The 12,810-nt window shown below is 44.6% G+C and overlaps 1 protein-coding gene and 1 pseudogene across 1 annotated transcript in view; both read left to right on the top strand.

The window, feature by feature from the left end:
- The window catches only part of CSMD2 (CUB and Sushi multiple domains 2), a 543,202-nt gene that overhangs the window by 503,341 nt on the left and 27,051 nt on the right, over nt 1–12,810 (top strand). Inside the window, 4 exon segments of the mRNA XM_077769466.1 lie at nt 3,979–4,161; nt 7,996–8,172; nt 9,374–9,553; nt 9,982–10,155. Coding sequence (XP_077625592.1) covers nt 3,979–4,161; nt 7,996–8,172; nt 9,374–9,553; nt 9,982–10,155 — 714 coding nt within the window.
- LOC144235882 (short transmembrane mitochondrial protein 1 pseudogene) lies at nt 12,027–12,376 on the top strand (annotated as a pseudogene).

Here is a 12,810-nt window from a genome sequence, read left to right as displayed (position 1 = left end):
TGCCTGGCCCTCAAAGGGATCCCATAAAGTATGTCACCCCAAGAATGTAGCTGCTCATGTAGTTTTATGTTCCCCCAGGAAGCCCTCCTTGGCATTGAAATTAACCCCTATACCTTCCCATGCTAGACCTCCTCTTAGTAGTAAACATTCCGACCTTCTGTTATAGATTCCTTCTCCTTGGTTGGGACCTCACCCACAAGACATGTAGCTGTTCTTGCAATATGAGTTCCTAGATAATCCTGTCTCCCAAATTTCAGGGCACTCCCAGAATATTGAACCAGATATTAGTTAGATCTCCCCAGAAAAAAGAAATTCGTGCATACTGATCTCTGTTTCAAAGGGCTGCTGGCTGCCCAGGACAATCTCAGACATATCACTCTATATTACCACCCAAGACTTTGGCCCTTCACTTTTATTTTATTTTTAATGTTTTATTTATTTCTAGAAGAGAGAGAGAGACAGTGTGAGCGGGGGAGGGTCAGAGAGAGAGGGAGTCACAGACTGAAACAGGCTCCAGGCTCTGAGCTGGCAGTCAGCACAGAGCCCGACGCAGGGCTCGAACCCACGAACCGCGAGATCATGACCTAAGCGAAAGTCGGACACTTAACCGACTAAGCCACCCAGGCGCCCCGGCCCTTCACTTTTATTAATCTCATTAATCATCCACTTCATGAAATAGGCAGGACTGTGTATTAGCCACAGAGACTCCATTAGCCCAGACTAGTGGAAAGCCTGTTAACCCAGGCCCTTAACTTCATTCTGCTTGGACTTCTGGTGGAAGTGACTCGGAGAAGATAGCATGAAAAAGACAAGTCATGCATACTGAAGCCTCCTGAGTTATCCACAGCGCAAGTTCCAGGAGGAAAAGGCATTCCAAAGAGGAAAGACATGCATTTCCCATCCATATGCCTGCCCAGGCATGCATTTGCCCCAGTCCCCTCTATGAATTGTCCCTTTGCGTAAAGTTCCTCCCTCTAGTCACTTCTCTAGGGTATTTGGCCAATGGTGTTCTTAAAGCCTATTTCACCCGTCTTGGGGATATTTGTTCTCCATGGGAAAGGGAAGTGCAGAGTACCAGAGAAAGAAACCAGAAAGAAAGCCTTAAGCCTCTACCGTCTGTTAGCATGTGTAACCCAACCATACAGCCATTCTCCTGGCCCAACGCATGGAGTCCCAAATCTTTTTTCCTCAATGTAATTTCCCTTCTCTGGAGTTGTGTTAGCAAATGCTGGAAAATGACCTACTTGAAACAGTACAGAAACAATTCTTGTCTAGAAAACCTCCAAACCATTTCAACCATGAGATTTCATAATTTTGTGACTTCCTAAGCACCAGTCCTACATATGAAAGAAGGGACTCTTCCTTGGCCACATCAAAGGTCAAGGGGGACTAGAAACAAGCTGACTCTGTGGGAACATGAAAAAGTAAGAAGCAAGAAAGGAACCTTTAGAGGACATGGATCCCCCCCACCCGCCCACCTTTAGGGGATGTGTTACATTCCGTTGTTTGACCCCTGACCTGAATATTCTGAAGAATAGTTTGCAGTCACTTCTCCCATGTATCCATCAAGGATGACAAACACTTTGGAGATGAGAATCATGGGCAAAGTTTTGCTGGAGACCTCTGAGGACAGGATTAGAAGGGATTATATTAATGCTAAGGCTGAGGAATGAATGAATCTTAAATGCTTTGGATAAGAAAATGAGAGACAAGAAGAATAAGTGATTAGGAAATAACATTAGATGTGCATTGGTGCATAGAATATAATTCCTCCCTTCCTGAAATTTATAAATACCATCTTTAGCAATAGCATCTCCTTACAGTCCTAGGAAATATGCATTCAGAAGTTCAGGGTCAAATTTCTGAGCCTCGTTCTTTATGATTGTGCACCTAGATGATGCATAACAGATTATAACTCCCTGGGCCATCAGGACATGCAGAGATTTCTAGAATCTGAGAAATACTTCAGGTTGTTCATGGCCCACCTCTGCAATGTCATCATCTTCCTGATATACATCAGTAGAGGGCCAGCAGTTACCATCTACCCTCATGGTACAATATTCTATCCTAGATTCCCTTCTATCACTGAAACAGAGCCCTAAACACTGCAGTGAGGACCATTCTGTCAGAATAGACTCCTGGCCGGGGGTGGGGGTGCCTGGATGGCTCAGTTGGATAAGCATCCAATTCTTGATCTCAGGGTGGTAAGTTCAAGCTCCATGTTGGGCTCCACATCCAGTGTGGAGCCTACGTAAAAATAAATAAATCAATACATACATACATGCATAACTACATAACTACATAAATAAAAAAGAGTGAATGCTTTTGGGACACCTGGGTGGCTCAGTTGGTTAAGCATCTGACTCTTGATTTCACCTCGGGTTATGATCTCATGGTCATTAGTTCAAGCCTCACATTGAGCTCTGTGCTGAGTGTGGAGTCTGCTTAAGATAGACTCTCTTTCTCCCTCTGCCTCTGGCCCTCCCCCATTCATGTGCATGTGCTCTCTCTACAAAAAAAAAAAAAAAAAAAAAAATCAACTCCTAGGACTGGAGAGTTGTGTTCTCAGGCCTGTTGTTTAGCAGTGCAGCTGCAGCTGAGGTCAGCTGGCCAGTGTGGGAGTTAGTGTACCCACCATCAGAGCTGCCTTCAAGAGGGCCCAGTACAGGCTGTTGCATGAGCTACACCCTGGAAAACTTCAAAAGCGAAGAAAATCTAGCCAAATGTGGTGGGCCCTCTTTTTCCAAATGTTTGAGTTGATGATTGAATGAATATCCCTTTTTTGGTAGAGAGCAACATGGGATTATATAGTATTCTCACAGTCTGAGACTAAACTAGAAAAGGAAATAATTCCAAGATCGAGAAAAGGCATAAATAGTAAATAGTGGGGTATTCATGACTTAAATATTTACTTGCTCCAAGAAACTAAATGCTCATGCAGACGTTACCATTTGATGCCCACACATGTGGGTTCATGAGTAATTACATTCCACATCATCTTCTCATAAAGTTGCCATTTATTCCTTAATTTTCCTCTTCCTTCCTCATACTTTCCATGGCCCAGTCTGACCTAATCATGTCTCCTGTACGGCTTCATATTATGAGGGGTCCTGGCTCCCACAAGCTTAGATCTTGTGGCTTTGTCTCCTGTTCTCTACCCTCCTCCACCTCTTGGGTCCTTAGCACTCTCTTGGGTGGGTCTGTACAATATCAGGACCCAGATAGATGCAGAGATGTAGCAGGAAGCAAGGGGCAAAGAAAGAATGGAATGATACAGTCTAAACATTTCAACTAGAATTCACCAGTGTTGCATAATTTATGAATAGGAAATCCTCAATTAAAGGCCCAGGATCCAGATCCAAGCCAGGCTATTGAGAAGACAAACCTACACTAAGGAGTTTAGACCTTAACCCGTAGGCAATGGGAAACCAGTGGAGATGTTTCAGTAGGAAAGAAACAAGATCAGATGGTTGATGGTTGTTCATGTCAAGGTTTGAGGATAAAGTAGAAGCTGGGTTACAGGAAGGGTTTAGGAGGTAGGGACATTAGTTAGGAGGCTCTCACAACAGTTTGGGAGAAAGAACACTGGGCATCTGAGCTAAGATGCTGGAACTGGACACAGAGAGGGCACAGAATCTGCAGATGTTATAGAGAAGGGTTAAGAGGAAAAGGAGAGGTGGCCGGCTTGGACCACTGACATTCCACACTGGCACGGGCCAGAGGTCAAAGACCTGATCTCTACCACAGAGTCTTCCCTCTACTTTCTTCCCTTGCTGCATGACCTCAGACCTTTGTATTGTCTGACCTCTGCATAGTAAGATAGGTAGTAAGGTAGTAAGTAAGGTCCAAGTAACTAGGGCAAGGCACACAGTCCATCTTCATCTTCCTTGTCTGGGGTCCACTGTCTTCCTCTCCCAGTTCCCCACTGCCACCTCATCCATGCTAAAACAATGGGCTTTGTTTGGTTCTGGTCCATAGGAACCAGCATGGGAATCTGTGGTGACCCAGGGATCCCAGCACATGGCATCCGTTTGGGGGACAGCTTTGCCCCAGGCAGTCTGATGCGCTTCAGCTGTGAAGCTGGCCATGCCCTCAGGGGGTCGTCTGAGCGGACCTGTCAAGCTAACGGCTCATGGAGTGGCACACAGCCTGAGTGTGGAGGTAATGTATGTGACCATTCTGCTTTTCCCCTTTGCCCAACCCCAGCTTCTCCTCCCCCGTTTTCCTGTTCCAAGCACGTGCCCTCACACTCGCAGACAAAACACATGGCCCCATTTGAACCCTTGGCCTGGAGGATAATGGTCATCAATAGATAGTTCTCAGTCCTGCCCATTAGTGATCCAAAGACAAACAGATTCCCTGTGCTCACCTAAGGAGGGAAGAAACCACACGGAACCAAGTTTAGCCTGTTTATTCATTTATTTCCCATTTACCTTCAACAACTGTGTCCCAAATACTGTAGTAGGTGCCGGGGACACGGCCGAGACAGACACACGTCACCCTCCTGGAGTTTAGTTTAAGGGAAGAGATTGCTAACAAGCACCCAAAGTGCCAAAAGAAATACAAATCTGAATTTTGAAAGACCCTTTAAAAGTTAATAGAAGCCCCTCCTGATGTTTCCTGAGGTAGCTCTGGTGGTGGAGATTATATTTCTCCACACACTCCTAAATTTCTGAAAATAGCTTTATTTTAAAACCTCTGTCCCCAGAGTCCGACTTTTTGTAGCTGCTCCCTGGTTCTCTCTGTCTCTCTCTAAAATACAGCCTACATAGCACTCTCCTAACTGGAAAGCTGAGAGTAAGGGTATATGAGAAAGTGCTGAAAGAGGAAGGAGACCATATGAAATAGTCACCTAGCAAGGGAGGCAGGAAATAGAATAGGGACGTAGATCATTGCAGGCAGCACCAAGGGCTCACTTAAGGAAAGAGGCCATTGATTTAAAGTGACAGTAGTCAGCATTGGCCTGTGTTCTTGTTCAGCCACATTTTGGTCCACGGGTGCAGGCACAGGGTAGGTGAAATGTTAGGTGTACAGCTGGGGTTTTATCAGGCAGCTGAGATGCTGGCAGCAAGTGGCCAGAGAGGCGCAGGTATATGCAAGGCGAGGATTATGATGGATCCTGGCACCTGTGCTGGATAAGAAGGGAGCAGGATTACGAGTGGAATAAGGGGTAGTGAAAAAGTGGTAGGATCAATGGATGACAGGTCCCATTTAAACCAAAGTGTCCCCAGAGAGTGAATCCCAGAGGCGTGAGCTGGTCAGAAAATAGCTCTAGACATTGAAGTTGTGGAATAGTTTTATAGAGCCAGGGGAGACACTCTGGCCCCTGATCAGGAGACACCTGCCCAGGAAAGGATACAGGTGGAGCTAGTGGCCTCTCCTACTTGTCTGCCCAAAGTCCTTTTTTTATAGTTTTTTAAAATTTATTTATTTATTTTGAGAGAGAGAGAGAACACAAGATGGGCAGAGAGGGAGAGAGAGAGGGAGGAAAGAATCTCAAGCAGGCTCCACACTGTCAGCATGAAACCCAATGCAGGGCTCGAACTCACGAATCATGAGATCAGGGCCAGAGCTGAGATCAAGAGTTGGACGCTTAACCAACTGAGCCATCCAGGCATCCCTGGAAATCCTGCCTGTGAGGGTGCTTTTGCATAGTTAGTTACCATAGGATTTTGCAAGCATAGTAAGAGGTTTGTAAAGTATATCAACAGGGGGAGAATTTTGTGTGTTCTTAAATATCCACTGTGACCCAGGTCCCCTTTCATGGCACTCAGATCCCAGCATGGAGTCCCTCACCATGTCAGGAGTGTTCAGGGAATAGAAAGTAGGTGGCTAAGAGTTTGGGCCTGGAAGTGAATGTTTTTTGAATGTGTGTGTGTGTGTGTGTGTGTGTGTGTGTGTGTGATATGTACATGATTTTTCATGACTTTCCTTGACAAGCTCCCACTTATCCCTCAAGGTACTACTCAGATTCCTATCTCCAGCCCCAATTATCTCCTCCCTTCTTAGTGTGTTTTTTCCTTCAAATATAGTGCTTATTACATCATATTTTAATTCAACTGTCTATAGGTAGGTTCTTAAAATGGACTGAGCTCCTCAGGGGCAGGGGATATGACTACCACCATGTTCCCAGCACCTAGGCAGTATAAATACTTTTTGAACCCATGGGTGTTAAGGCCTATCTATTGTGCTCATTAAATAGGAATCATCTGTAGATTTGACTTTGAGACCACATAAATGTTGTATATACTTAGTCAAGTAAAATTAAACCAAAGGCTATAAAGAAGCAATCTCTAAATATCAAAATGAGCACTGGGTGTTATATGGAAACCAACTTGACAATAAACTATTTGTAAAAAAAAAAAAAAATGAATCTAACTACATATCAAATTGGTGATGCAATAACCCACAGAATTATTTGAACTGACTTGAAAAATTGGAATTTGACTATGGCATATATATCCTAAGGACAGAGAATGGCAATGAAATCTTAAATTGTTTCCAGCAATCGGATTGTTAGTAATAATAATGATATTAATATTCTGAAACTACTTGAAAACAAATTAAAATTATTTGTCATTAAGAACTAAAATTTTCAGCATTAAGGAGATACACTATAAAAATAAAGAAGTTAGGAGGAAAACTCTTAAACCTGTTTGGTTTGATAATATCAGCATAAACTCATAATGAACTTTCAATTTAAAAATGTATTGTCCCAGCTCTACCCATTCTAAAAGTCTAGTATCAATGATGACCTCAGTAGCAATGAGTACCCTTAATTTTCAGAGTATGGTTTTTAAATCCATTCTCTGTTAAAAGGAACCAGAGCTCTTTAGAGAAATGGCTAATTCTAGGACTAGAGCAGGATATATAACATGAACATGAAACATCTTGTCACTTCAGCAAGTAATCTACCACAGACAGGTGAGATCATGTCAAAGGAGCGCAGGAGCCAACTTGGAGAGGCTCCCCCTAGCCAAAGATGGGATAACTTAAGCATCAATAAGAATAATAGTGGCAATGGGTAGCAGTATAGTAAGTTTTAAATCCATACGGCCAAATGACTATTGGTCACCATTGGAGCTTGCTAGGAAACCAAATCATTATTCTGACATCTGATTTTTTAAAAAATCAAACATTATCCAGCCTTCCTTTATGAATTGTATCTCAGGGTAAGCAAATATTTGATCATGGGCAAATTCTTGATTAAAGAACTCTAGCTCATGCAGAAAGAATGATAGGAGTTACATTATCACCATTTTCTGTCCCCTGGTAAAACAACAAATCTAGTCAACAGTCATCAGTTGCTGCTTAAACCATTAAGTGAAAAACTAATGGGAACATTGTAATGCCAGACTGGGTAGAAAAACCTGAACCCACTGATCAGCCTCAGCATCATGAACTAGGAAACAACCAGACATGCTGTGGCCCCTGGTGTGATGCAGTAGGAAAGTCAGAACCACCTATGAAGCGCCCTTGCCAAGAAGCAGAACTTGACTACAGGAATTGTGAGGGACAGAGTATTAAGTCCAACGATACCTCACTGGTGCAGTTAGCAACATCCGGAAAGAAGGAAACTCCACTGGAGAAATGCCCTGGTTTCCGTACAGATAAATTATAGGAGAATCTCAGAATTCAAAGAGTCTTAGAGACATGCCCATCGGATGTCATATGTGAATCATGATTCAAAGAAATCAACTGTAAAATAAAAGAGGGGCCAATTGAGGAAAATTAAACACTGAGTGGATATTTGGTAATATTAAGGAATTGTTTAAAATTTTAGGCGATATAGTCTTTACTTTTTAGAAATTAAAATTCATTCAGATCTCACCTTCCCTTCTGAGGGTAAGATGATCAGACACGAAAGCAGCACGAGAGACATTTCAATCACAGGGTCCTTGTAGAGCACGCAGTTTGCACTCTGGGCCGTTCTCAGTCCCCCCGCATGCCACCTGCCCTTGTTCTGGGGAATAATATGCTTCTCTGGCTTCCTAGTGATCTCTTGTGGGAACCCCGGGACTCCAAGCAACGCCAGGGTCATGTTCAGTGACGGCCTGGGCTTCTCCAGCTCCATCGTCTACGAGTGCCGGGAAGGCTACTACGCCACGGGCCTGCTCAGCCGACACTGCTCGGTCAATGGCACCTGGACAGGCAGTGACCCTGAATGCATAGGTAAGAGCCCAGGCCCTCGAGGCTCTACAGCAAGTGGTGGCCACGGTGATCGAGGTCCTCTGTGCCAAAGATGGCTGTCTGTGGGAGACTGGGAGGCTGGCTACATTAGGGGGACCCACCCCTGAATGACGGTGTCTAATTATTGAGCACGGACTATGTGACCACCACTGAGCTAAGGGTTTTGTTTTATATGCATTGTGCCATTTGGCCAGTAGCTACTGGGAGCCCCACTTACATATGAGGTGACTGAGGCTCAGGGAGGTTGAGAATATACACATTTGCCATTTCTCAGACTCTAGCCTGTTCCTTGGGCATTCTTGTTCTCTTTTACAACAAACTCCCCAGGCTCAGCCTGATTCTCTTCCCACTTGAAAGCTGCCGCCGTCTGCCATCTTTGTGGGTTCCTCTCAGCCTTGGACCCATTCCCCACCCCACCCCTGGCCTGGCTCCCAAGCCTGAGACAGTCCTACTGCTACCCTTTCCCGCTCCCCTCAGGGGAAGCCCCAGACCTTTCTCCTCGGGAAACACATCATTGCACGGCCCAGATGGAGGGAAGGGATGAGATAAAGGAATCTAACAACACAGCCCCTTTCCAAGCCTTAGTCTATGACTTCAGGCTCTGTCTAAATCCCCACATCAAGTTCACTTCTGTTCCGAGGCCAGAGCCCACCAAACCCCACCCTCACTTGATACCATAACAAATATACAGCCATTGCAAGGTCACAAGGCCCTGCTGCTGAGCCGCTGGCCCCACAAAGGCCTCCTAAGGCAGAACAGGTAGTGACATGCACCTCTCCCCAGACAAATTGTCCTGTGAGGCCCAAAAACACAATTAGGCTTATCAACCTGAAAACTGCCCTCTCTGAGCCCCAGCCTCACTTAGGACCTAAACCCTCTGGGTACTTCCTCTTAGAAGGGGTGGGCTTTGAATAAGGATGGTCTTCATAGCCCAGGTCGCTGGGGTGCGTAAGGATGGTGTGGTTGAAGACAGTGGGAATGCGGGAGGGCTTTTGCAGACTTGACCAAAGTGACTTGAGAAAGGACAATACTGAACCGGGAGTCTGGGAGGAGACAGGGCATCCCTGATCTGACCCTCTTCCTTCCTGGCCATGTGCAGGGAACACCAGGGATGGTATTGGAATGCGGGGAAGAAAGGGGGTCTGTACTGAAAGTGAACCATGCTTTATTTCCCTTATCCCAGTCATAAACTGTGGTGACCCTGGGATTCCAGCCAATGGCCTCCGGCTGGGCAATGACTTCAGGTACGACAAAACTGTGACATATCAGTGCGTCCCTGGCTACATGATGGAGTCACATAGGGTGTCTGTGCTGAGCTGCACCAAGGACCGGACATGGAATGGTACCAAGCCAGTCTGCAAAGGTGTGTCTGAGGGCTGCACATGTGGACAGAGGGCCAAAGAAGATACAAAAGTGAGACATGGGCCTTGAACATGTAGAAGGGAGGGAGGTGACAAGTCAGAGCCCTAATATCCCATCAGGGGGGTGTGAGGTGAGGACTGGTCCCTGAACATCTGCAAGGAGGCAGTCGGAGGTACCAAGGTAAGGCCTGGGCTTTGAACATCAAAGGGAGGGCTGGGCAAAGAGAGGAGTGGGTTGTCAACTTGAGGACATTGTAAAATGCAAAAGGACCCCAGCTCCCAAACTAAGAGGAGGCATTCCTGATTCTCCCTGCTTAGCCCAGAGTCCCAGAGGGCACAGGGTAACCAGTGACATCGGTGCTGCTGAGTAGGGCCTGGTTTCCTAGGATGGTACCAGAACTCAGTGTGCTTTGGTCTCCCCCTCCCCCAGCTATCATCTGCAAACCACCTCAGCTCATCCCCAATGGGAAAGTGGTGGGGTCCGACTTCATGTGGGGCTCAAGCGTGACGTATGCCTGCCTGGAGGGGTACCAGCTGTCCCTGCCTGCAGTGCTCACCTGTGAGGGGAATGGATCCTGGACTGGAGAGTTGCCTCAGTGTTTCCGTAAGTTGCCCACCAGGGCCCGTGTGCATCTTATCTGCTGGCTCCTTTGCCTTCCTGTCTTAGAGCTTTGCTACTGGAAGGCCTAGACTAGGTAGTACCCTCCCCCAAATCAGGGACAAGCTTTGTCAAAGACACTATTAGAGAGGGTTTAAAGGAAAATAAGGAGAATATCCTAACAGAGCCCTGGCTGTGGACACTGTGGAGTCACATTGGAAGGAAATGAAGCTCTAGATAAGGGAGGTGTTTCTTAACATGAAAAGTTGTTCACTGGATAGGATAGTTCCCAAAGATCTGGAAGGGAGCCATGCTGGAAATGTGTGTGTCTTTATGGAAAAAGATTCCTGGAGCACTCATGATTTTTTGGTGAAAGAAATTATTTCTTATCCACCTGGCCTAATTGTGTCCCCAAGAGCCCAAGTCCATCACAGAGCTCACTTGTTCTTACTCGCTTGTTCCTGTCATACCACATAATTGGGCTCTGGAAGGTTTTCTCAGTGCCTGTGCTTTAGACAAACACTAGGACCTATTTTTTTTTTCTTTCTACTTGGCATTTATCTAATTCCGTAGAAGACTATCAACATGCCCATAACATTGTTTGCGTACCTCTGAAAATTCGCTTCCATTTGGGAAATTTCAGCAGGAACTAAACCAGCAGTTCAAAAGTGGACACAAGAAAGGCAGCATTTAGTGCATGGTTAACCCCTCAGGCCTTTGCACACATTCAAGGAAACTTTAGGAAGGTAACAACAAGGCTCAGGGTTGAGTCTAGACTCAGAGACGTTGTTTTTCTTCTTGAGAAATAGCCAGATTGCTTTTGAACAATGAGTTATGGTCATTGTAAGGAAAAAAAAAGTACCATATCTGAAAATACAAAGAAGAATGTAATAGTCATCTGAACTCTCACTTCGCAAAGATAACCAGGGTCAAGTTCTTGACTGTGCTTCCACACCGACCACAATGCTTTCTTATATATATACAACAGGAGGTATGCAATTTTCTGTAAATGGTTTTCAATCATGCTGTGCATACTAGTTCATGACTTGTCTTCACTGATAGGCTATCACCACCTTTCTCTGTCAATCCATACTGATCTACGCATCATCATTTGTAATAGCATAAAGCATTCCTTTATTGTAGATGCCACAACTGGTTTAATCTTCTCCTACTGGTGACGAATTTAGGTTTCTCTAGTTTTACTCATGTTAAAAGCAGTCCTTCAGTAAATGTTCTTAGGATAGCATCTCTTCATCTTGTGGTGAAGTCCTAGGAGAGAGAAAATGCTGAGACAACAGGCACGCACTCTCTACAACCTGACACCTGCTGTCAAACTGTCTTCTAGAAAGCATCCCAACTCACACTCACGCTCCCACCAGTGGTTTATGAGACTATTTCTTGACTCACATCCTCGTTAACAATGGATTTTGCCAATATCTTTTAATATTTACCAGCCCAAGAAGTTTTAAGAGATATATCATTATTTTCTTCGGTCTCACATTCCTTATCAGCAAGATGGGGCTGCTCTTTCTTTGTCATCCATTGTACTTCTTGCTCATTGAGCTGCCTCTTCCTGGATTTGGCAACTTCTGATCAACTCAGTCTGTACCTGACTTCTGATTGGTTAGTCTAGAGTCCCCAGCTTCCACAGAGGATTCTATGAGTATAGCTAACTGGTCCTGCCTCCGTTTTATTTTGTGTATGATTATGAACCCTTGACTCCATGCACATAGCCACATTCACATCATCGCATATAGGGTATTCTTCATGCTTGAAATGATATCTTTGGGAACTTTGCCTTTGGTAGCCCATTTTCTTGTAGGTTGCTGTTAAGAAGTTAAATATCTTGAGCCCTTCACTCCCTCCTCACAGATACCATGCTCCAGTTTCTGCTTGGATTTGCTTTTGGCAATGTGGCTGGAATGTATCTGGCCCAGAACTATGACATACCAAATCTGGCTAAAAAAAAAAACAAACTTGAAGAAATTAAAAAGGACTTGGATGCTAAGAAGAAACCCCCTAGTTCATTAGGCGGACTCCAGCACCGCCTTCTGGATGTACTGATTCTCCTGTTCTTGAGGGCTCCTTATCATCTGAACCAAAAGCTTTCCTCTCTGTTAGATCCTGTATTGCCTTAGAGCAACAGATGGGGCTAGAAGTTCAGAACTACCCTTTCCAACATCCTCACCTCTTCCCATCCTCCTTGCAGCCACTTGGGATGGCCTAAGACTAGAATTATGGTGCTAGATTAGTAAACGTGACCTTTCATTAGTAGTCTCTCTTTTATTCTTTTGGGATTTCTACTGTTTTCTAAAGAAAAATTGGTGAGTTTTATATAGTCGATCAGATAGAAATAACGCTGATTTCACAGTCTAGCACTTATAATGGGTGTTTAAACATTTGGTACTAAATTATGTTGTTTCAAAGTAATTAAAATTAAAGTCAAGAAGCCACTTACTCCTGAATCATCCACTTACTTTATACTGTTATCAGGCAGCTCCATAGCTGCTAATTTAATCATTAATCGATTTGCTACGTTAACTAAGAAACTATATCCTGAGAACCTTGTCAGGAATGAGAGAGTTTAAACATATGTAAAATAATGGCCTTTATCCACTGTGAAATTCAGTTGAGTATGCGTGTTTTTCCATAATGATGTCT

The sequence above is a fragment of the Crocuta crocuta genome, unplaced genomic scaffold (genome assembly GCF_008692635.1).
Source record: "Crocuta crocuta isolate KB4526 unplaced genomic scaffold, BGI_CrCroc_1.0 scaffold351, whole genome shotgun sequence".
Classification (NCBI taxonomy): Eukaryota; Metazoa; Chordata; class Mammalia; order Carnivora; family Hyaenidae; genus Crocuta; species Crocuta crocuta.
Note: the sequence above shows the minus strand (reverse complement) of the source record. Positions and strands in the feature narration are given on the sequence as shown.